This window comes from Aphelocoma coerulescens, chromosome 1 (genome assembly GCF_041296385.1).
Source record: "Aphelocoma coerulescens isolate FSJ_1873_10779 chromosome 1, UR_Acoe_1.0, whole genome shotgun sequence".
Lineage (NCBI taxonomy): Eukaryota > Metazoa > Chordata > Aves > Passeriformes > Corvidae > Aphelocoma > Aphelocoma coerulescens.
In genome coordinates, this window is record NC_091013.1 from 94,619,185 (window position 1) to 94,644,140 (window position 24,956).

General features: G+C 40.0%; 1 protein-coding gene across 6 annotated transcripts in view; it reads left to right on the forward strand.

The window, feature by feature from the left end:
* The first annotated feature begins 2,513 nt into the window (after window positions 1–2,513).
* The window catches only part of WARS2 (tryptophanyl tRNA synthetase 2, mitochondrial), a 49,645-nt gene continuing 27,202 nt past the window's right edge, over window positions 2,514–24,956 (forward strand). For 5 of the 6 annotated variants that reach the window (XR_011151639.1, XR_011151646.1, XR_011151673.1 and 2 more), the window contains exon 1: window positions 2,514–5,196. Coding sequence is in view for 1 of the 6 variants with exons in the window: in XM_069019123.1 (XP_068875224.1) it covers window positions 4,885–5,196 (312 nt within the window). In the remaining 5 variants the exon portion in view is untranslated. Of the gene's footprint in view, window positions 5,197–8,881; window positions 8,997–24,956 lie in introns of all 6 variants that reach the window. The other variant, XR_011151674.1, reaches the window with a different exon arrangement.

The window sequence follows — 24,956 nt, forward strand, 5'->3', positions numbered from 1 at the left end:
ATAGCAGAATTGGGTTTTCTATTTACCATAGTAAAGCAACCTTGTCTATAAACTCCTTATTGCTGCAAACCAAAGGTGTGTGTCTGGGGAGGGCAAGCTTTTCCCCTTGATGTTCCAGGACATGGAAATACAATCCTTTTTCAGACACAGATGTTTGCAATAGAAAACTTTCACTCCACTCTCTTCTGTTTTTAATCTGCTCATGACAGGAAACACAGATTCAAAATGAATGTAAAGAACACCGTCACCATAACTGATGATAATACAAAAGAACACGTAGGAAAAATTTCTTTTCCCCAAAATATTATAGGGAGAAAAGGGTTACAGATTTCAGAAGATTCTAGGTGTTTTTATTTCTCAGTGGCTACCAATACAGTGGTTTTCCATTAAATTCAGAGGATATGGCTCCCTGCAATGCTTTGATACTACCAAGAGTTTCAGCATACAAGAGACAGTACAACTCCACGCTCTCTGCCATACCTTCAACACTTCCCAGTGACTACCCTGCTAAAGCTTCACTGAACAGACAGATGTATAAAAATGGCCAGAAGATTCTTCCATAGCATGTTTCAAATACAAAATGAAACAGGTAAGAGTAATTGATTCACCCTCTTCAGCCAGTCTTGCTGCTGACCTCTAGGCTCTCAAGAATTTTGAAGATGTGCTTTTTAAACTATGCCAACCTACACATCTCAAGGGAAGTTCTTTATGTATGTCAGTGTGAATGGTTTGACTGGGCTCTTTCCTGTGCTGTTTGGTTGCTTGTTCAAACTTCGTCTCTTACTCTGTTCTTTACACCACAACATCCCCGGTGTCCCTTCTCTGCCTTCTCCAGTTTGCCTAAATCCCATTTCCTTGCTCTTTCATTCAAGTAGCACCTTGCTAATGACAACTTTCACTTGAAAAACAACAATATTTGCATGTTGACTTCTGCAAATTCATTTACCACTCTGTGTGTCATGCACTTTTTGCTCTGTGTTCACTTTTTTTTAACTGTGAGCTATTTGGAGCAGGGACTGTCATCTGGCACGTGCTCGAGCAATGAACAGCACAAAGGCATCTCATTTTAGACAGTATCTGAGCAATGCTGCAGCAAACAATAAAAACAATTATAGTTATAATTACCCCTCCCACAAGCCACACTAAAATACGTAATCAGACACTCAGAAATTGAGAAATTACAGCATCAACCCTGTGATGTGATTTAATTAATTTCTCTTTCTTCTTCTGTATATATATGATGATACTGTCTCTAGCTATATCATAGTATACTATTTTTTCTGCAAAGAAGGTTCATTGAGTGTTGTTGATTTTTTAAAATACTTTTTTTACCCAAAATGGTGTCCAAATCTTTCTTACCATAGGATTTCCTGTCATAATCCCTTCATTGAGTAGAAACTTACTAATTTCCTTTTACATTTTTCTTTGTTATTTTTATCAGAGGATGTGAATGGTTCAAGAATATTAGTGAAATTATTTTGACAATGCTGACTTGAATAGCTGTTACTCTATCTTAAAGATGGGAGATAAAGCACAAATAGATTAAGCATAAAACATAAATCTCACATAAATCTTTAATCCATCTGTTAAATTAACAGACATAGGTTCTAATATTTTTGGCTGTTTCATGTTTTTAGCATATAGTATATTGGAAGCACAGTAACAAAAAAGATAGCTTTTAACTAGGAGTGCACAGTATTTCTAGTAATTTTTCAGGTGAGGAACAAAAAATACTTTAGTTCACATGATTTTTCACAGTGGCAAGGAATAAAACCAGGTTTTCAAAATTTATTTGGTTTTTTGAACAATTCTTCCATTTTACACTCTGCTGCCAAAACCCAAACAACTTCTAATTTCTGTGTTAGGTAAGAGGCTGTGCATAAAAACTCTCTACACATCACTAACTGACTCCCAGAACTCTGTTCACATCGTAGAATGTTATATGCTCCTATGTAAAGCACTGTCTCCTGAAGGCTTCATGAAAATAAAAGTTTTGTGGCCTGTAGCCCAGCTAGAGAGGTCTTCCTAACTGGAAAAAAAGAATCACTGCTTCTGTTCTGCTTCTAGAACTTCCTTCATCTTCACTAATTAACTGAGCATGCACCTAGTCTTTTCTTAAATAATTTTACAGCTATTATCTGTAGTTTTTTCCCTGATTTTGCAGTATCCCTCTTCAAGCATAGAAACCCAAAGCAGACTTAGTATTTTCTGACTGGTACCCCAGTACTAAAAAATTGACCATTTGAGCTACTAGACAGCATTAGCAAACAGATTCCTTGTCCAACACAAACTCTAGGTCTTTTGCAGAACACCATGTCCCATGGGACACAGGCTGATTTGAAAGACTTGGTCTAAAACTCTTGTTTCTAAATCAACAGTCAGTTTGGTGGCATTAAAAACAGAAAATTGCACTAGTGGTATTTTGACTGAGTTCTGGTTCACCAAATTTTCCTAGTTTGGGCTCTGTAGAAAATTCCTCACATCTCAACAGTCTTTAATGGATTCATAATGTCCACTGAGTAATAAGGGTAAGGGGAAAGTGCCTAGGAATAATACATGAGAAAGGTCAGAGGAGCTTTGGCAGCAGCAGGAGATTTCAGAGGACAACAAATATTAGCAGTGAATCCTTCTCCTCTCCTAACTTGGCTGTTTCTCAGGATGCAAGCCATCTCATCTTCTCTGGGATTCTCAAGGCAACCTCTTCCTCATCTCACCTGCCTTACACACTCACACCACTCTCCCTCTCTGCCTGCACCAAGAATATCCCATGCTTATTCTTCTGCCCCTGCTAGATTTGTGTCATAGCAGCGGGCTCTTCTTGTGTTAAAGAACTCTTGTACATATCACATTGATTTTTATTTTTTATTCAGCTTAAATTTGGGTTAAATAAAGACTTAAAATAGCACAGGCTCGATTCTGGTTGATGAAAAAGAATCCAACTTTAATTCAACTTTTTACTTCAGTTTCAATTTGATTTTAAAACATGCTTTGCTTCAATATATTCCTATTATCCATATGATCATGATGTTCTTAGTGTTATTTACAAGTCTGTCAATATTTGTGTCAATGGCACATTTCAACAAAAATTATTCACTATTTCCAGATTATCAGCAGCAGTATTGAGCAGGGAAAAGCACAAGTCACCATAAACCTCTACTGTAACAAGTACTTTTGAAGACCTGTCATCTAATCAGCTCTTAGTCATTTCATGTATGTTTATTAGAATACTCTGTGATACAAAGTCAAAGGTATTACAAAAGTCTAAAAAGTATCAACTTTTACTGTTCCATTCTAATAACCTTGAAAATGAGCACTAATGCTTTTTAAGGAGTATTAACATCTTCATTATTTAGTTTTTTATTGCTGTATTCTACATAGCTTTTTTCTTCATCATTTTGCCTCAAACCAATGTTTGACTTACTGATTTATAACCACATTATAATATTTATATTTATTAGATGCTGAAAGCTTTCTTCCTGGTAAACATACTGGAAAAAATTTTGGTTTAAGTTATTTGCAACTGAAAAATTGCCTTAACATTTTCTTGTCACATTAATTTCAATTTTCTTCACAACTTTTTAAAGATAACCTTATATTCCATTTATCTCCAGCATCCCCCTCTTCACAGCATTAGTTTAAGACAGCTCTACCTGGTCCATTTAGCCTCCAAAAGAGAACAGTTCTAGCTGGGAGACAGTGGGTAGGGCAGCTGCCCATCCCGCCCACCTGGAGGAGGTATTGCCTGATGCTCCGCTCAGATCACGTCTTCAGCCTCACATTAGAGGAGCAGCTCTTGTCCAATTATTTTTTTGGTCTTAGAACAGGAAAATGTCAAAAAATATTCAATTTTTCAGCTTCTTCCCTGATGTTTCCTACATCAAGCTTCATGTCATTTTTGCCTAGTTATGTTCTCAAAAATGGCTGACACATTTTTGTTGAAACACTGAATAAAGAGGAACAGCACACGTAGAAGTTTTCAGCTCAAATTATGAAAAATATTTATAGCGCTGATGCAAATGATGAAAAAAATTATACGCAGAGTTTCTGGGTTCAAGTTAAAGTTCTTAAAAAATCAAAGTCCATGCCTTACAATTTGTATTACAGCAGTGCAGGGAAAGTAAATGAAGATTACGCTTTTATGTACTAAGCACTCTTCATACATGGTTTTAAAATATAAAAATTGTAACTAACCAATGCATCAAAATGAAAATAAATAAACAGTTATGTAAATTTACAGTGGGTTTAAATTTTAGAATTAGGAACATTCCATAATAATATCCTGGAAATAATCACCGGTACAATGTGCAGTGCCACTGGTAACAGACCTACAAGTGCACCTTTTTTCCTGATGACTGGTTTGTTTTCCCAGAGCCTGCAGCAGCAGATTCCCACAGTCACTGTCCCAGATGTTTGCAGATGAGCTGTGGTTCGCACCACCTGAACACCGGTAACAAGCACTTTGTGGCTTCCCAGCCTGGGGATTGAACTGGGTAGAAATAAACTGGGAAGAAACTAGGCACCTTTAGCAGAGGAGCTGACAGGAAGGATTCATGTACAACTTCTTCAGGAGCATGTAAGACCTCATTAGTAACTTCGGTGTTTCTTGCTTTGGTTCTGTTACCTGGTGTAATGGAAGAGACATGGGCACAAAGACCGGATTTGAGGACACGCTGTGTCTGAGGTGCTGGACAACGAGAGCTGCTTCTGCCTCGGCTTTCGGGCAGAGCAGGAACCGATTGAGGGCAGAGAGCAGCTTCAGGGGGCGCTCAGTGGGGGCTCAGTTAGTCTGACAGGACGGGCAGAGACGCTCATCTTCCAGCAGCAGCCAGGCTGCAGATCTCTCCGTGGAAAAGCTGCCGTGGGCACGGCCAGGCGGCCGGAAGGATGCGGGGATTGAGGAAGCCTCCGAGGGGACGCGCTGCTGAGAACCCCACAGGCGAAGAAGGAGCCACAAACAAAACAAAGCGATTCCCTCCACCCCCACAAAGGCCTGTGCCGACGGCAGCACCGCCCCTTCCCGGTAACCGCACCCTCCCAGCGCCGGCATCGCGCCTGCGCCCTCCGGGCTGCGGGACATGCGCGGACCCTGCCCGGCTCCTGCCCTGGTTCCCTCCCCCCCGCTTCTTCCTTCCCGCCTTTGCCATGGCGACACCGAGTGGTCTGATCCGGGCCCTGCACCGCGGGACCCTCGGCCAGGTAACCGGCCTGGGGCATCTCCCCCGTCGCTTCCCGGTGTGCCCGGTTTGGGACAAGCCCCGCTCTCGGGCCGCGGCCGGCCCAGCCGCCACCCGCCCCGTGCCGCGGGCCGGCTCCGCGCATGCGGGGGGCGCGGGGCGGGGCCGGGCCGGCTCCTGCCGCCCCTCGGGGAGCCGCGCTCCCCGCCGCTCCCTCCCGCCTCAGGGAGCGTGGCTCCCGCTTGCCGGCTGCTTCTCGCTGGCTCCGCTCAGCCGCGGGGGCTTCGACTCCGCGGGGCGCTCGGGGAGCGGGAGAGAGGGAGGCCTGAGCCGGCAAGTGCCGGCGACTTGGGTGTCGTTCAAGCGCTGAGGTACCGCTGGGCGTTGTGCGAGATTTCAGCGTTGGTCTTTACTTCTTCCCTTTCGACTTTAAATGCACCTACTGGCTACAAACTCCTGTCTTCTCCAGCAGGAAAGAAAAAACCAAACCGCATAGGTGTCTGAATGGATGTATGTCAGCCCCTCCCCTTGGTACTTACACGACCTCAGTGGGGTGTAGTAGTGTCTAAATTTCTTTAACACGTTTGGGATTTTTATTGTAACCATCAGGACCCTTCCCCCCCTCTCACTACCCCCCATTCTACTAGAAAATTGAAATAAAGGAACAACTGATTGCATTGATTGTATTTTGGAAGATAACCCTAAGCAATCAGGCAAGTCAGGTAGGTATATATTCAGTGACCTTGTGTTTGTAGGCAGCCTCCTTCATAAAGTTTTATGCCTATGAACGGCTTCCTTAGAAATCTTTATGTAGCTTGTAGCCTTGTTTTTAAAATGAGTGGAAGAATTTGATGACAATAATACTAATGTTGCATCATTTTAGAGAATGTTTCCCCTAGTTGGACAATTGGCTTTTTCATTAAAATCTTGCTCTTCGCACATCATCCAAATCCTGAATAGTATGGTATGTTTCAATAAAGGAACACATTATTCAGAATGAGTACCAGGGTAGATATGTCTCATGTTCCTTGTGAGAAGAAATAAATAGGGTAAGAAGAAGATCAAAGATGCCTTTCAGTTTCTCGATGTAGTCTGTATTGTCTATGAATTTGCAGCAAGTGAATTCTGTTACCCTCGGCCGTGGAGCTGATATTCTGAGCACGTCAAGCTATAGCACACACTAGTGCACAAAAAGTTGGTGTATATAGTGGTGAATCTGGGTAAACTACGCATTGCAGGACTATTTCAGAACTAGGATTTTTAAATGAAGTTTGGGAAATCAAGGTATGTTTCATTACGTTCTAAAACAGCTAATACCATGCAGATAACCTTGATTCTGCCCTTTCTATTGAGGAGGTAGAGTGAAAGCAAAAGAGGAAGAACCTGTTATTCCACATGAAACTTTGATAACTGATATTTTACTTAGTAACTGCGTTCTTCGTACTACTTCGTTAGTGTGAGGCAGAAGTAAGGATTCTGCTTATATTGTTTCAGAATTTGTTTATGTATAAGACTGCATTGAACTGTAACAATATAGAAGAGCTAACGAATCTCAGTATGGCATACTCAATAAACTTGTTGGGTGTTTCCATGTCTTGAGGTGCTTTAATTTCACTTACATGTTCTTAAATCTTCCTAGGTTTCTAACACTTAAAATCTGAACAGTTGCACTGTCCCCGTAATATGTTGCCAAAGCAGGTCTTGCAAAGATACCTCAAACCACTCATTATTTTTAGAACTCAAAAGTTCCTTGAAAAATATTGAAAGGATTTGAATATGCTTATCTTTCCTCATGCACATGGTGACTCTTTGGCTCTGTTCAGTATTACAGCAGATGCCCTCCCCTGCTTTCATTCCTCTAGCAAAGAAATCTGATTTATCTTGCATAATAAAGAAATCTACTCTGAGTGAACATGGCTCATGTTGTATTTTAATATTTACTCTGATGTGCATTTCATTGCCACATCTGAGTCACCTGTCAGGTCAAGATTACGTACCAGGTGCTTTATCACCTGGCTGCTGTTGCCATGATGTCTTTAGGTGTGATAGGTCTGAGAATGTGCTTCCTTTCTGTTATTCTTCAAATGTTTTCATTTAAAAGAAAATAAGCACAAAGTTAGTGTTGGTTCACAGATTCACAGAATATTCTGAGTTGCAAGGGACCCACAAGGATCATCCAGTCCAACTCTTAAGTAAAACCCTATATGGGGATTGAACCCACAACCCTGGTGTTAATAGCACTGTGCTCTGGCCAACTTTGTATAGCTTCAGATCACCCACCCTCACCTAACAGTAGTAATTTGAATTGTTGCTCTGGTTTTAAATTTGTGAGTCCTGTAGGTTGTGGGATTTTATCGCTTTTCTCTCTCACTTTAAGTGCCCTCTTACGTCTATCTGGAAAGAATTGCACTGGAATTGAAGTGGTACTTACAGTGCATCATCAAAAGAATTGAGGGAAAAAACCAGCTCCCTTATTTATGCTGTTCATGTTGTCAGGCTGGACTCGGGAGTGGTTCAGCTACACAGCTTGGAACAGATCATGTATTTGATGCCTGCTGATGAAGAATATTCAAATTCCAAGCTGGAAAAGTGTTTGCCTTCAAGCTTGAGCAGTGTGTCTACTGGCACCCTCATAGTTTTGATGTTTAAGCGTTTGATAATGTGGTCGTAGTCACTAGAAGATGTAATTTATGTGGTTCCAGCTTTGTTTCGCTGTAGTGCACAGTTTGTCACGATGCTGGATTTACCATGCTGTGGAAAAGTTGCTCTGTACTTTTTGTTGTACATATTTCTAGCACACAGCTAAAATTTGTAGGCATAATATATGTGGTTAAGCAGAAAGTAATGTTTTGTTGGAGACATTAATTATGTTTGGGGTATCTTGACTTTTAAAAGCTTATTTCCCAAATTTGTCAGTGGTCTCTAAGATAGGGTTATAGAAAGTCATTTCATCAAGTCTGTTTCTTTGATGAGACACTCTTAAAAATGGCAACTACAGGTACTCCAGGGAATTACTGATAAAATTATGAGAAATCCAACTATGGCATAACCTGTCAGTAGGAAAATTTAATCTAAGGTGAGTCAGTCAGTTGTTGGTGTACGTCCTGATAAAACGTGGATTAGGTTTAGTCCTGGCTGCAGAGATGAAGTAGAGGAATGGCAAGGTCTTGCTTTTGATAGTAGGGTCTCATGCATCACTAAGTGGCTTTCCAGACACTCAGCTGGAAGTATACATTTAGATGTTATTTGCTTTCAAGAAGAGGTCTTTGGCATCATTTTTCTTTTCTAGTATTAAAGTACTTATCTAGTAACAAAGTAGTTATTACAGTTACTGTAAGAATACTCCAATACCTGTATTGCTTTTCTTCCTGAGAATATCTTTTAAAGAAAACAAGAACTTCTTGTTTTGCTGCCTTTTCTCCTACCCTAGTCTTTCCTCTGGTAGGAAAGCCTTCCCTGGCCTTCACACATGATCTGTTACTGGCTGTATTGTTGTTGCTAACCTGTGCATTTTGATGTCCTGCAACCTTCATCTCTTGTCGACTTTCACAGGAGTGATGTGTCAGAAAGTGGATTCTCTTTTAGCTTTATGTGGTACAGAACGGCATCTTCCAGCCACAAGGGTTGATATTTTTTAACACAAAATCCTTTCCTCTTTGGTGCTAGAGTTTAGTCTTTTTTTTTTTTTTCTTTTCTGGCACTCAAAGTTGGATTTGCTGTAATGAAACTCAAGACACTGACTCCAGCACACACTCTTCAGGTCATACAAAGAGAAAATTGGTCTGAGTCACACCATTCCAAGGATGTTTCTTCTACCTTTTGGTGAGTGTTGCACAGAAAATATCTCTGGTGAATGTTTAGTCAGGACCACTGCAAGTACAGAATCTTCAAATCCAAGCAATCTTAGTCAGTATACTGGTAATCTTAGCAATTCAATTAGGAATGTATCTGTTTCTTTACCTTTGTCAGTGTCTTTAAAAAAATCCCACAATATAGATCCCTGAATGTAGTTTCTCTGATTTGTTTTACAGTTCATGACCAAAGGTGCTGCTAAAATCAAGAGGCATTTACTGCATCTTCCCCTGCTGGGGCAGCCTAATGAGTCTCAAGGCTAGTTAGACTAATCTGGCATGCTTTGCTCTTAACAAATCCACATTTGCTGTTGTTTTCCTCTAGTTATCTTCTAGGGAATTGCAAAAGATGGGTTTTGCTCACTGAGTATTGATGCTAAGCAGACTACCTCTCAGACTGCTCCTCTTTTCCTGGATTTTTGAAGATGGGAATGCCATTTTTCCTTTTTTGGTCTTGTGGTACTTTGCTGGGCCTCTGTGACTGTGCTGAACCTTGGTGACTGTGGCCAGTATTGTCAGTACTTTAAGAGGAGATCTTCAGATTGTTTGGGTCTGATGAAATTTGATTTACTTTTTTTGAGGAAGTATTGTTCCTTCTGTATTCAGGCCACCTGATCACTCCATTGTTACTGTGCTAGTTATGTTAATGACTGGTCATGTTTCATGTTTTTTAACAAAGATGGCTCTGAAAAAGGCAGATAAAAATTGAAGGGTTGTTTTGGAGAAGACCATTAAAATGCTTTTTCCCAGACTGCAAATTAAATCTTCAAAATTTTTAGGTATAGTTACCATATGGACTCCAGAGAAAGGAAGTTACTGAAATTACCAGACTCTAATCCTCAAGGATTTCAAAGATTGTAGTTAAAACTACAGTGGGAGAGAGAGCTCAATTTTTAGTATTATTCAGATGTGTTATGAATGAAATGCAAACAGTTTAAAAGCATCCATGTTCCCATCTTGAATTTGTTGCTGTCACATAGGGGTCACTTTGTTAACCACTAATGAAATGAGTCCCCAGGTGCATGTAACAAGCTGCACACATACACAGGTTACTGCAGCAGGTCAACTTCAGAATGCCTGTCCAGACAGTTGTGTGCTGAAATTGATGGATGAACAGGCAGATTTTTAAGTGCTTGCCCTGGATTTATGATTGTGAGAGTCCCCTGTGTTGCATCTCTTTCTTCTACAGAGCATGAAGGTTGGAAGTAGCAGCTAAGTGCTTTTGATTGAGGAAAAAAGGCTGGAAATGAAAATACCTGTTCCCTGATGTTTTCTGGTATCCAGTATGGGCTGGTTCAATATATTGTAATATACACGACCTTTATGAAAGATCTAAGTGATTTGGGAAATTCTTTCCAATTAAGGTAGCCTCTATGTGGATTCATATGTAGAAATTGGTGTCTTTTTTTTTTTAATTTTTCCTATTTTCCTGAATTTTAATATTGTTTGCCATTGTTACTGGGCACAGATACTAAAAAGTTACTTAGTTACCCAGATCCATATGAAATCAGCTGGATTTAGCAACATATTCCAGCCTTTGGATTAAACCTCTAGTGTCTTCTGTTCAGATTGGAATGGAGGTTTTTCCTAATCAGTCACTTGTTTTTATTCTAATCACTAAATAGCTAAATAAATAAGTAAACAATAACTAAATACATTTAATCCTCATGGGAAACTGGCTTATCTTTCAGATAAAGCAGTGGAATAGTTCTTCATGCAAGAATGAAATCATTAGCTTTTGTGTCATCTTCAGAGCTGAAGGCAAGTTACTATACAGGGAGAATATACATTTCTTGGGTTTTCACTGGATTTGAGAGAGCTCAGGTTTCCACTCAGATTTATCAGACTTTCAGTTATAGAGAGACTTCTTGCAATCTGCCTTGCTTAATGCCTTGTCTGTAGTGGATTTTGACCACTGTTGTAGCTGCACAGAGAAAGCCCCCATTGTAGACAGAAATGAAGGATCTTTGAGGCATGAACGGGTCCTATTCATTTCCATAATGGAGTTCTAACAATAAAATCTGGCAAACATAGATTGTTTTAGCAGGAAACAGCCCTTTATTCTGGCATCTTGGCAGGGCTTGGGTAGAGTCCCACCATTCTTTCCCCCTCTGGCCCTTGCTTCCAGTGTCTTGACTAAGCCTGTTTTTTCTCTTGAGGGACTTCTGTTTTTATTAACATATTTTGTACAGTGAGTTTAATGAAAGATGCTGCTCTGGCCATCGTGGATGCTGAAGTTTTGTGTAAATTTCTCTAGTGCATGTGCTGAACAAGCATTGTGAGGCAGTCTATAGCAGATCACCTCTGTCTCTAGACAGCAGACTGGAGTCCTGTTTTAATGCTGTTCCATTGGCAGATAGAATTTCCATTTGCTAATACAGCAAGTGCTATTCTTGACACTCAACAATTACTTTTTCCATGACACAAGTTGTGGTTTATGCTGCGACTCTAGGGTTAGATGAACAGACGTTTTGTGGAATTGACTCAAATTGCAGTAGGATCAGAAGTTGAAGAAAAACCCCAAACATTAAGTCAGTTAAGCCATCTTAGATCATACATTTTTTGAGTTTTGCAGTGAATTGAAATTGTTTTCCTTTTGATTATTTGAGCCCTTGACTAACAGTATCATTCTTGGAGTCCCCGACTCAGACAAATCATAAAGCAGATTTTATAATTTTCTGCTGTATCAGGCAAATCTATATATCCACTGGACAGGATTAAATATATATTTGCTCCCAGAGATAGATATCCATGTTGAGAGTGCACTGAATTTCTCACTGCATAGGAGAGGAAATAGATACATATTTGTATATATGTATAAACACACAAATAGACAATGAAATATATATACTTTCTTTCTCATTTCTCTCATTCTTGTGCTGAAATGTGATGATTGCTACCAGAAATTAAATGTCTGCTTTTACTTTTAGCTTCAAGTTCTTTGAATTATGCTAGGGCCTGCATCTGCTCCTTGGAGCTGGCCAAAGCAATAGAGTGGCGAAGTTGATCCAGTTCCTTCAGTGATGTCTGCACAATAACTGAATGAAGAATAAGGGTTGTGTGAAGTTTAAAAATTAGGGTTTCCTCAGTTTTCATAGTGTTTCACGTAGCTCGTGTTATAAACTACTGCAAGGATGTTATCTTTGTAACAGGCAGATAAAACCCTGCTGTGCTTCATTTGTATTTAGATGACACTTTCATAACTGTTCAGACTAGGAATTTCTTTTTGTTTAGACTACCTGTATTGTTTATGGATAAGTGGTTTGGAGCCTTACACTACAGATTAGAAGGTGAATTAAATGCTTCTTATTGATATGTCAAAGTGTGGTAAGCCACCACTTACGTAGGTGGGTGTCAATATTTACATTCCTGTGCAGAAGAATCTTAGAGTTGGATAGTGCTAAATTTCCATTTTTGAAGCTCAGAGCTTCTGTAAGATTCTTCCAATTCCCAGAAGTATTCAGAAGCTGAAATGAGATGAAATTGTATACCTTCTGCCATTCTGACAGATGGAGCATGTGTTGTTCTGATCATCATTGTTGTTTCTGATCACATACACTCAGTGACAATCAAATATTGTATATTGGTCTATAGTGTTGTCCTCAGAGTCTGGCTGACCTGTTAATCTCATTTGAAGGTTGTTGGACAGCATTAAAAAAGAAAAAGAATTGCAGATATCTTCACAACTTCCTAGTCTCACCATCATCTTTTTCCTTTTGCCAGGTGCATAGTTCTGACTTTGAAATCTGTACATGATACTGTACCTTGGGAAAGATACAACAGCATTTCCACGTTAATAAAAGACTCCAGGCTTCCTGATGATTTCACCACAGGTTCACATAGCGACTATTTTTGTCGTTTGCTTTCACACTTGTGGATGTTCCAATATCCCTGTCCTTTGGCAGTGAGATTGCTAAATGACCTGTTTTGTCTTTATCCAACAGTCGGGAGCAGTTCTTTTCAGGGATTCTGCCTTAATCCTGTGTCTCATGGGCATTCACTTCTCTGCTTACCAGCATTGCTTTTTATACAAAAAACAGCAAAGAAATATGGGGAGGTATAAACTTTTGACAACAGAACCACATTATGCTGTCCTTCCTAAATATAATCTTTTTATAGCTACATCAAAGTTTCTTTCAAAGGTGGTCTTTGACTTCTTCTTGAATTGGGTTATCCATTTGCAAATATTTTTCTTGAAATCACATACTTGCCAAGATGTGGAAAGACTTTACTTAATAGGCATCCATAGGGTGCTTTCCGCTTGCGTGGAAGAGCAAAACAGTTTCAAACATTTCAAAGCCTCTTTGTTGCTTATGTAAAGGGAATGAGGGGTCCAGCCCTCTGAATTCCTGACCAAATCTCATTTTGCATCTCTGCTGGCAACAAATTAGCCCATGTAAGTTGTGCAGTCAAGTTCACATTCTGTTCTTCATGTACTTCCACTGGAGTGTTTTGTTGGGTGTTTTTTTAACCCTATCTACATTTTAGATATTTGCAAAGTTAAAGCAATGTCAGCATTCTGACTCCTGTTCATCAAGCATTAAGCCAGGTCACAGCAGCTAGAGTGCTGTCACTCCCTCCAGAGGGACATTTTCACAGTTGACCATGCAACATTGTAAGTCTCCAGTATTCAGAATACTTGCCAGTACCCAAAGAAAATGGAGTATTACACGTTCCTGGGATACTGACAGTAAAAACACTTGGGCTTTTTTTACACTGATATATTCCACAGGGTACACCCAAACTGAGAGCTGGTAATTTGCCTGGCTTCCTGTGGGCCAGTTTGAATAATACAGGTAAGTCAGCAAGAAACATCTCCTCCTTAGGACAAGCAAAGCAGTGAATGTCACACACGAGCTAGAGAACTTTGATTTGATGTTTCTGGACCCAGGGGGTCCAATAAGCAAGTCACAGTTTGCTGTTACCATTCTCATCTCACTTGGCTGCATCCTCTTGACCTGAGCACAAATGAACACTTGTGTTTGTCCCCCTCATCCATTGCTCATCTCCTGTTTGTTCTTTCTGTGGAAACAGCCCAGCCTGGTGATTTCAGGACCAGCCTGCACTGATAACAACAGTTTAAATGCGGTCTGTGAGATTATCTAGCTCCAGAAAAAGTTCTTTAAATTCCCTAGAAGTCCCTGATACAAGTGTGATTATTGTGTCTAAAATATTTAAATTCCAGCATAGACAAGGAGGACCAGCTGTAGCATTTTATTTGTGCATGTGTGCATCATTATGGAATTTACTGAGATTTCCACATTCTAAGGTCTCTCAACATCCATCAGGTGGTTTTAAAACTTTCCTATTCACCTGAGATGAATTTCATGCTGTGACCACAAGGTGAAAGTTTTTGAACAGCTGTGTTAATTTTGGCCCCATGTGAAATGAAGCCAACTTTTCCTTGCTACAGGAAATTGCCAAATAAAATAATGGAGAGGAAATGAACTACTCTTTGAGTTTCTAGGACAATATTCTGAAGAAACATGGTAATTCCAAACAAAAAATATTTTTTAAAAAACATCTCTCTAGATGTAAGTCGATATTCTTTGTTTATATCCCATAGGGCAATCTTAGTAGCAAGCTGACTCCTCACTTGAAGAAAATATATAAAAAAATACAATAAAATCTCTTTCAGCTAGAGGTCAGAGAAAGAGCAAGAGCAATCAGATGGTTTTAAGAGATTTGGATACTACTGTGATCAAAAACATAAAACTTCTCTAATTTCTCTGGGAGGGAAGTATTTAGTTTTGGGGGCATTCTTTAGCCTTCTGGTTTGTTTTGCTTCAAGGTTGTGAAGGTTTTGATGCTTAGAAGAGTGTAATATATTAAAATCACAGAACCTTTCATATATCAGATAATCTATATTTATAATTTAGAAATATATTACACTTTTCACTGCATTTTGACAGTTCCACATGTATCTTGTAGCAAAATAAGTTCTAATTCTTCACTTGCTGCTATCACATTTATTCTGTTGAGCAATGTACATTTTTAAATGTGGGCATGTACCAGTTTACAAATGTTTAAATGTTAACTTGTATTTCCCATCTTTCAACAACACTTTATTGACTTTTACTTCCCATCTTTCAACATTTTTGGAATGGTTTTTCAAAGCTTGTCAGTGTTTAGCTGCTATCAGTGAAAAGGCCTCAATTCTTACATTTTTGTTGAATCTTCAAATGCCATGAGATCTAATCTATCTGAATAGAATTCTGATTCCTTTTCCATCCTCTTTGGTCATCTCACTTTGGCTTTAATCATGCCTATGTCAAAATATGGGCTCAGAGGACTGGAACAGACCCTCTTTGAGGTAATCTGGTGTTTCCCCTGGCCCAGAATAAAAATTGACTGCCCTTACATTTTTATCAACACATTTTAGTTATCTGTTTATTTATTTATTTATTTTAATAAAGTACCTCTGTAAGCAGTCTTCTGAAATGCTTTCTTTTTCTTACTCTTGGAAGCTTTTCTTTACATCTGACCTGAATCTTTCTTACTTTACCTTAAGCTCATTGTTTAAGAGCTTTTACTTTCACAGTCTTCCTTCCACTGGACTCAAAGCATTTCTGGCTTTCGTGCAGTCTTTTTTTTCAGGTCACTCATTGGATTTGGTTGAACTTCTATGGCCTCTTTCTACCACTGTTTTGAAATACAGCACCTAAACTGTCCAAGCTCTCCAGCTTGAGGCCATCCTCATCCTGAGTAAGATGAGCAAATTGTTTTCTGTCTCCTGGATTTTCATCCTATTCATATATTCCCGTGCAATTTTTGGTATAGTTTACAAATGTTTTGTAGTTTTGCAACTGCATGGTATTGATTCATGCTCACCTTCTGAAATATTACAAACCCCAGACCCTGTTCTGTAGTTGTTGCCTGGACAGCTGTTCTCCTTCCTGTGTTTGTGTGGCTGAGTAGACTTTTCTGTATAAATCTGTGTACTTTTGCCTGATAAATAGCATTCTGGTTTTTCAGACCATTTCTTTGCTTTGTCAAGATTATTTTGAGCCCTTATCATCCTTCTTTGTTTTGTCTGCAGATTTAATGAATATTCTATTTCACCATCCACATTACTAATGGAGATACAAAAATATCAAATAATACTGGACCCAGGACAAAACCCTGCAAAACTGTATTTGATATATCTTTTCCCAACTGCTGTAAGCCATCAGTAAGTGCTGTTTTCAGGATTTTTTCTCTCTCCAGTTTCACCCCCAGCATATAATATTGTATTCGAGGTGTTATTTCTCTAGCTTGTCGGAAACTGAGATAGCATTGGAACCTAATGAATATCAGGATATAACCTTTAGTACTGCTTCTCCATTCTAGCATCTCTTGTGCTATGGGAGGCTATCAGACTTCTTGAGAGACACTAGTTCTTGAGAAATACTGCTGTCTGCTGTTATTTCTGTAATTTCTTCAAAGTTCATTATTTGTTCCCGTATTTTTCTAGGAATTGAAGCTGAGCTGACTGATACAGAGTAACTCTGAGGTCCCAGAGTGGAACATGAGGTTGGCTGTGAGCTCCCTGGCTCAGTGCTTCCATGCCAGTGAGCTTTGTGCTAGTCCATGGGGCTGCAGCTGGGTCAGAAGGAAGCCAGACCTGATGGGTGCTTTGTGGAGCTGTTTCCAGGAGGCACCTGTGCCTAAAAACTTTAGTTGTTGCTGGTTCAGCCACATTGTTCAATGAACAGTAAGCTAGTTTTTATCTGGATTTGTGTCTTAGGGGTTTTCTCCACAGTGTAACAAAGGTTGTCTTGCTTCTCCCTCTCCTTTTCCCTGGTGCTACCTCTTCCAAGCAATGCCTGCGGTACTGGAACTGTGAAGTTTTCAGCTTTTGAGCATTGAGTGCATCATCTGATGGATTTGGATGCAGAATGTACCAATCTGACCTTAACCTTCCTTCCTTGCCTGGCTGGAAGGTTCCTGCTGATGGTTCACCAGGCTTAGCTGCTGCTGCAGCTTCCTGTCAGTGAGGCACTAATTTGGTTTGTCTTTTAGCACCTTCCTTCCACTGCAGTTTTTAAAATATATTGTTATTAATTCCTTTAGCCTTTCACCTGCCCTGGGTGAAACTGGCTGATACAACCTGCAGCTAATGTCTATGGTTAGATAGTTTGACTGGAGAAACTTTATTGCCCCAGCTTTTAAAAGGCAAGTAAATGGTTTGAGAATCTTTAATCAGGGTTAAGGCTGCATCAGGCAGCATCTGAGGCCATGAATTGCAGTTCTGTGCACACCTTTGAAATCCAGGTGGTGCAGAAGTAGTGCATGTTAGAGTGTGCATTGGACCTGCTCTGTAGCTGGGTTTTGGCTCAGCTTTGAACAGGAGTTCTAACATGCTGATGTGATGTGCTGTCCTTCAAATTGATGTGGAGAACTGTAAGGAGCACAGCACAAAAAATAACGACTATTAGGCTGTGTCCTTGCTAAGGAAGACACTGTGGTTTAGGGTAAGATTGGTGACCTCTGTTGGCTCCATGCAGGCCCAGTGCTTGGTTCCTTCACCAGCTGTGCACAGATGTTACCACAGGTTCTTGTCCTAGGCCTCTGCAGAGAACTGGAGCCAGCTCTTCTGAGCCAGGAGGCTGCTGGCTGTCTCCAAGTCCCTAACCAGAGGTTGTATCTCCTGTTCCACTCGACACGGGAGGGAAGGGTCCACGGTTGCCTCAGGTCCAGAGGTACCTTGTGGTGTGTGGTGGCAGGAACTGTGGCAAGCTGCTGTAGATAATCCCCGTGTCTGTCAGTGCAGCTGTCATTAGCACCCCGAGTGGCACGTGGGGCTCATAAAGCAAATGAGAGAATCCATTTGCGGGATGCAGCGAGCCACATGAAAGGAGCCATTTGCTGAGTCATCTGTAACGAGGCAGCATGAGAGGGCAGCCTAACCCAGCCGCAGTCACACTGAGTTCTTTCGCTAGCCCTAGAGGGCAGAGTTAAATTTATAGGGTGGGGTTAGTATGTGCTGTAAATGTTCCTCCTTTAAATGTGTTTCTCATTTGAAATATAAATATTAAAGTCCTACTGAAGCTTAAATATGAGTGCATTTGACATTCAAGAAAGGGGTACTAGGCAGTGCTGTTTAAATCTTAATTTAGTTCAGTTTCTGGGCAATGGGTTAATCTTTTCTCAGAAGCTATTTATCTGAAAACTTGCTCTGGTATAAATATGTTTCTTTCTAATTTAATGTTAGATCTTTAGTCTCTCATTCTAAGAATTAAGCGTGTTGAAATAGCATTTGTACCAGATGTATTTGACATATTGAATTATCAGATCAAAATAAACATGTTCAAAATTTTCCACAGCAAGTTTGCAGAGAAGTAATTGCATTAAAAACAATAAATGAAGCAAAATAAGTAGTACATACACTGCTCCTAAGTTTCCCTTTTCCTTCTTTTTTTTTCTTTCTCTAACATTAATACTTAAATTGTCCCAATTAGGCTTTAAAATTTATGCTTTAGCTAGTAAAATCTGACTTGTCTGGCTTTCCTTCATTTTGCTGCTTAATAACTGTCTCAAGACAGGTTTTTCTAAGCCAGTGTTAACAGACAAGCATATTATTTTAGCAACCAGAGCTTTGAAGTTGCCAAGTATTAATAAGGGAAATAGAAAAATTGTAGACAGATGCAAAAGATGCAGTAGTTGGTGACTTTTGTCAGCCAAAGAATTTCTTTTGTCTCTGAGGTTGGAACAAGTTTTTGGTTGTGTTGTTTTGGTTTTATTTTTCTTCTCTTTTTGATCCCTGTTGAGAAGGTCTTCATGTTTGAAATTTCAAATTTTCCAATTTTTGTGTTTTATGTGTGTCTGTGTTTGCTTATGCTGCTCCTTCTTCCCTTTGCCTTCCACATTTTCTTTTCCTCTGGCAAATTTGAACTTTCTTCAGCTTGGGACAGCTGGGGCAAAATGAATCCCCACGAATAAAATTATAACAAGAGCAAAGTCTGTGAATGATCCTTTGCTGTTTCCTGAGTCGTTCCAGTCTCATTAATCAGCGCTGGTGCTGTGGAGGCTTGTGGTGTGTTATGTCGCCAGCACAGCAGCTTCTCCGTCCCTTTCCCCCACCCCCTGCGTGCCTACACAGTGGGGAAAACTAGAGAGGGAAGCCATCAATCTTCCCTGTCCTACATGTCAGCAGTGATTCTCCTGTCGACTTCCTGCTCTCTCTGTCGTGCCCACCACCTGTGTTTAGAATCAGCTCTGATGCCGTGGCTCTCACTTGGCTCTTCACCTGTTCTGCCCCAACTGAATGGCTGTTAAAATAAAGCAGAGCAGCTAAATGCTATAGCATGTGAATTGTAACCACCGCTGTGGCTTGGGGGGTGATTTCTGTTGCAGCTGCTCTTGTAATACTGTCATAATTTTCTGTAACATTGTGGGGTTTGGGTCTAAAATCTCTTGCTTTTGTTTCAGCCCAGGGCGAGCTTGTGAGTCAGGTTGTCTTTTTTTTTTTTTTTATTTAGAAATTAAAATGTTTATAAGATGTATTACAGATGGAGGCATAAGCCTATCTCCTGTCTGCTCGGTTGCTGGGATAGAATCATGAAGAAAGTCCAAAGAAACTGGTTAGTCCAAAGCTTTGTCCTTACCTTCAGTCACTCCAAGGGTATAATTAGCAAAAGCCTCCTTGGAATTTGATTTTGAAAATGTATCTGTCTCCCCCATGACTGGGTAGATTGAGAAGCTGACAGGCACTGCCTCTGTACTTCTAGGGCAGGATTAATGTGATCATTTTATGGTTTGTTGTGTTAAACAATAGGTCTTAACTGAACTCTAACCAGCCACACTTATATGTATACTTTTATGTAATTTTATAACATGCCTATGCCAAAATAAAAAGAGAAAACAATCCTGAGAATTGTTTGTCTACTGGCAGCTTTCTCTTACCTCCTTGAATGGGTACTACATTTCTCTGGTTTTAAAACCCAAAACAGATTGAAGCATAGGCATAAGGTTTCCTTATAATTGTAGCTTGTCTGCTGTCATTTCAAGTGTGTGATGGCAATATTTATGTGGAGTTGTAAAGAAGAGAGATTCTGAAGACTTAAGTCTTGTGAATGCTTTCATTTGATTTTATTTCTGTAACTCTTTGTAAAGGGGGAACTGTTTTATGACTGATTTTACTATATATATGAGAAGCAGTTTTCTCTTGACTGTACCAGGCAAATACATGTATTCAGCAGGTAAGTTCTTGTGTTCAGCATTCACAGAATTCATAAAGCTAAACACCAGGATAATCAAGGATGTAGTCAGGATACCAAGAATTGTCTGTAACATGGGATGTTTGTATCTGCATGGATCTTTTCCTTTATCAGCTATGATGTGTTTTCCAGTTCTGGCACATCTATCTCATGAAGGGGAATGATTGTGTTTTTGACTGCTGAATTGAGGCCTTGATAGTAGTAGCTCTCCTTCCTACCAATATGGCATACAGAGAAAAGCTCTGCTTTGGTCCAAGAGAGCAGCATTGGATTTTTGGAAGCTGTCATCTTTCCTCTTCTGCATTGAAAATGGATATGGCCATGCTGCAGGATGGCGGGACCAGACTTCAGCCATCCTAGTCTGGGATAAGAATATAATACTTATTCCTGATTGAGAGCATTTTGATGCTGATACTTTTTCAGTATAAGGAGTGGCAGTTGTTTATCTCATCATGAAAGGGAGGTTAGGTAAGAGAGCACCTGAATATTAATGGATTTGGGGCCAAGCTTCATTTGGTAAAGCAGCTGAGAAATGCACTGTGGTGTTTAGAATTGCCGTGCAGTGGTCTTGTAGAGAGAAAACAAATAGTCAGTGCTAAGTCATCTGTCAGATACTGCTCTCTTAACAGGAGTGAGGATGCAGCACTACTGGTGTAGGTGCACACACCACACAGAGTTAAACATATGAGCAGCAGGCTCACACTGTGCTTACTACAGATGTCTGAATGAGTGAGTGCCTGTGGGCTGGAGCTGCATGTCTTGTGGCTTTCACTCTGCTCCACTGGGAAGTCTTCACTCCTTTTGTTTTTATCCTTTTCCAACTCCAGTACTTTGGTGCATACAGCTCCCATCCCCTGACCTAACAGCTCCATTGAAGTGCATTCCAGCCCCATGATTTCATGGTACCAGGCAGAAGTCCCCTGCCACGCTGCTATGCTGCCCGCTGCTTCTCACAGAGTGAACAAACAGGGAACATAAACTCTCTCCAAAGGAGCAATGTTCTCTGTATATTTTTAGTGCAAGAAATCCAAGATTCATTTGAGGGTGTTTTGTGTGGGCTTTTTTTAATATAGACTTCTGCTAACACAATGGAATATTTCATGCGGCCCTATTTGCTGTAACTTCTCGTACTTTATGTTGTTAAATGGAATCAAAGGAGTTAAAGATGAAAGACTTCTAGTCAACTGGTCCCTCAGCTGGGAGCCAGTATGGGTTTGTTCTTTGTAATGGATTTGCTAATGCTTTACTCGGGTTCAGCCTAGATCAGTTTTCATTATTGGATTTACTTATTTCTGTGAATTCTGCACTTCAGGTTAAGTAATTGCCGAGCTTAGACTGAATATAATACTGCTACTGTTTGTTTCTGATGTTTCACTTGCTATTTATTGCCCTTATACTGAACAAACCTTTTGTAAGCATTTGTTTACCATTTGAACATACAAAGCACCATTAAAGATGTCATGCTTGCCTTCACAGGTATTCTCTTTAATGAATAGAGAACTTGGTTCTTTCTTTATATGAAACTGTGTCCATTTTACATTGTACATTGTGTGTTTTCAACATGTAGTGTGTCACCAGATGCTAACTTATGCAGTATTACAACAAACCTACCTTTCATTAGCTCATTGTTAGCCTTTGAATATTTGGAGTTAGTACAGTATTTGAACAGACAGTTTATGCTGAGACACTGATGTCTTGTATTTTCTTGGTGAAAGACGTTGTCAAACTGCCTATTTAAATGTCACTATTGCATTTTTATGTATTGAGTGTATTATACATTAAGGGACACAGTTTTGCCAGTACATCCAATATGTTCACAGTGACATAATCTACAAACTGGACAGTGATCCGAGAAGTTGAAAATGCAGATAATGAACATGTTATGGGAAACATGAAGCAAGGACTGCGGCTGCAAGGGAACAGAGTCTGCCTGACTTGGGTACTGACAAAGTTTCTAGACAGAACTGTTCTCCACAGGCTCAGGGTGTCAGCACTTTTTGGGTCAAGGTATTGGCACATGAGCTGATCTGTGCTGACTGCACAGAAATTCCTGCTTTCTGGTATAACACACAGTTACCCCAGGGGGTAGAGCTGCTCCTGCACTGAAGCAGCACCAGCTTCAGGGTCCCAGGGAAAAGAGGCTGTAACATTAGGAGGCATTTCAGGTGATGCTGTCTTTTACTAGACTGAAGTTGGAAGATGTGCAAGTTTCTGCACTATGCTTTAACTTGGTCATCCTAACATACTTTACTTGATGCAGGTCCATAGTAGATTTCTGGCACCTGATGAAGTTTCTTAGCTTTTGTAACTGTGCAGGTGGAAAACATACTTTATATAAAGTCATTGGAGTCCAGGCAGTAATAGCTTAATTACTAATAATAGTAATAACCTTAACATGGCATTCTCTGTGACTTGTTATTGTCTTTGTAGTAATAATGGTAATAATGGTACAGTAAGAGCTGTATATCAAGAGCTGTATGTAAGAGCTCTTTGGGGAAGCAAGGGGTGTAAAGCACAAGTGGAGGAAGGAAAGAACACAGGAGGGATGAAATTGGTAAGGAAATGGAGAGTAGGGCTGTAAGAAGTATGGCCTTTTAGGAAGAGCATTGTTAAACAGGCATATAAATGGGTGCTAGAAAGCAAGCAGTACTGTGGGGAGAAGTAATTGTGGGAAGGAGCATCAAGATTTGAACTTAGTGAAGGACGACATGGACATGAGAAGAGGTTATGTGCTCTGACAAACAACCAGCTGTTCTGGGATCCTCTTAGGGGTGGAACACCATGTTAGTGGGCAACTATTTTCTTTCTGACTTCTTATTGTCTTGGTTAAGGAACATAGGAATCAAAAGACAAATGCTATGGCTGTAAAGTACCTGTTGCATTGCCTAGCAACTGCTCTAGGCCTGTAGGAATAGAAGTACAGCTCTAAAGTCTAGTGAATCCCAAGTTTCTGTAAGACTTCATCTAGTTGATATGTGTTGGAATGTTGAATGTCTCCTTCTGTAGCAGAGCACCTGGCCCTTCTCAGTGTTAACACGAAGCTGGCTGCAGTCCAAGGCCAGGTAGTAGCTTAGTAGGAGGTGAGTGGATTCTGTGAGGGGTGAGAAATGTTTTGATGTAGTTTCCTAGGAAAACAAGGAATCAAATGCCAAGTGAGAGATTGAGTATCATGACTCCATTTTTGTGTAATGGACAAAAGAGGCGCATGGGTGGTCGAGGACTGGAGCACAAGGACTGGAAGTGGGAATTACTGTTGGAAGAAGGGGTGTGCTTTTCATTGCTTCAAGTGACTACCTTGAAGCTCCTGTGCTGGAGGTTCTCCAAGAGTACTTAGAAACTGACTCAAGAATATAGTAGAAGTCAAGAAGATATTTGGGATGGGGTGGAGGGGCTGCCATCAAGACTTACATGTGTAGGCATTTATATGAGCGGGAGAAATTAGCATGGCAGCTGGCCCAAAGCTGCTCTTATCTGTCAGCACAAACACTTAAACATTGGGTAAGAAAATTGTCTTGAGCTGAAAAACAGGCTTACTTAAAAGCAAAGAGGATTTTTCAGCAAATTTTGAAAAAAATAGTCTAGGCTTTTCTAAACTACAGATCATGCTTAAAAATAAAAAAGTCCTATTCCACTTGGAAACACTTTCTCATTAATTTTTCTTAAGTCTGAGTCAAAATTAATTAAGTCAATTTGAAGTCCTTTTAAATAGTTAAAAATAATGGTACTTGGCCTTGACTTTTACTGCCATTTTGTATGCTTTAATAGTTGTATGACTTTTTTTTCTCCCACACACATTTGTAAGAGATTCACAGAAAAGAAAACAGACTACATCAGTAAATAAATTCTTCCTGCTAAGTTATAGATGTTGCTCATAAAAGTTAGCAGGAAAAAAATCATGCAGCCACGGGCATAATGAAGTTGATGATCCTGCCACACAACTGAGTCTGAGGATTTGTATTGTACAGCTTGCTGAAGTGGGGAGGGGGACCCTCATTTATAAGTTGAGCAATCTTGCATGCTCTTACAACTTGGCATGTAACAAGCATTTTCACATAAAACATTGCTGAGCTACTTCTGAATATGGTGGAATTCTTTGGGAAGGTCAGGGAGGTAATTGATCATATGCTGACAGCTTGGGGCTCTGAGAAAATGGTCAGATGGAGGGCTGGGATGCAGGAAAACAAACTTTCCAAGATGGTAACTGTCAGTTAGCCAAGCTATACATGTTTCAAGCTTTTAAATCTTTGCTCACAACCTCTGCTTCTCAGTCTTTTTTTGTTTTTGCTGTTTCTCTGTGAACTCTTTTCCAGTGTTGACATTTTACTGGTCCTGATGCATGGATAGTATTCCAGGTATGATCTTGAGCTATAGTCGTATTTCTTTGTAGAGCTCTTTCAGAAATTCTATTGCTGCCAAAATGGGTAGTTTGAGAACTTTGATGATCTCTTTCAATATTCTTTGACCTTTGAGTCAAGAAGTAGGTTTCCTTCAGCAGCTGCTCAAAATGTTCTTTGCAGCTAGAAAAAAAAGACTTCAATGTTCATGGGAGTTAAGATGGCAATCTACTGGGACATTGCATGAGTTTACAACAAAAACGTTTGAATTTCTCTACACTGTGACCCTAAGTTTCTATATCAGAGTGGATATAGAAACCAACATGTGGATATAGAAACTAAAGAGGAACAGCTTTGTTACAAAAGAAGATGAAGGAATCTACCACTTGGTTTCTGAGA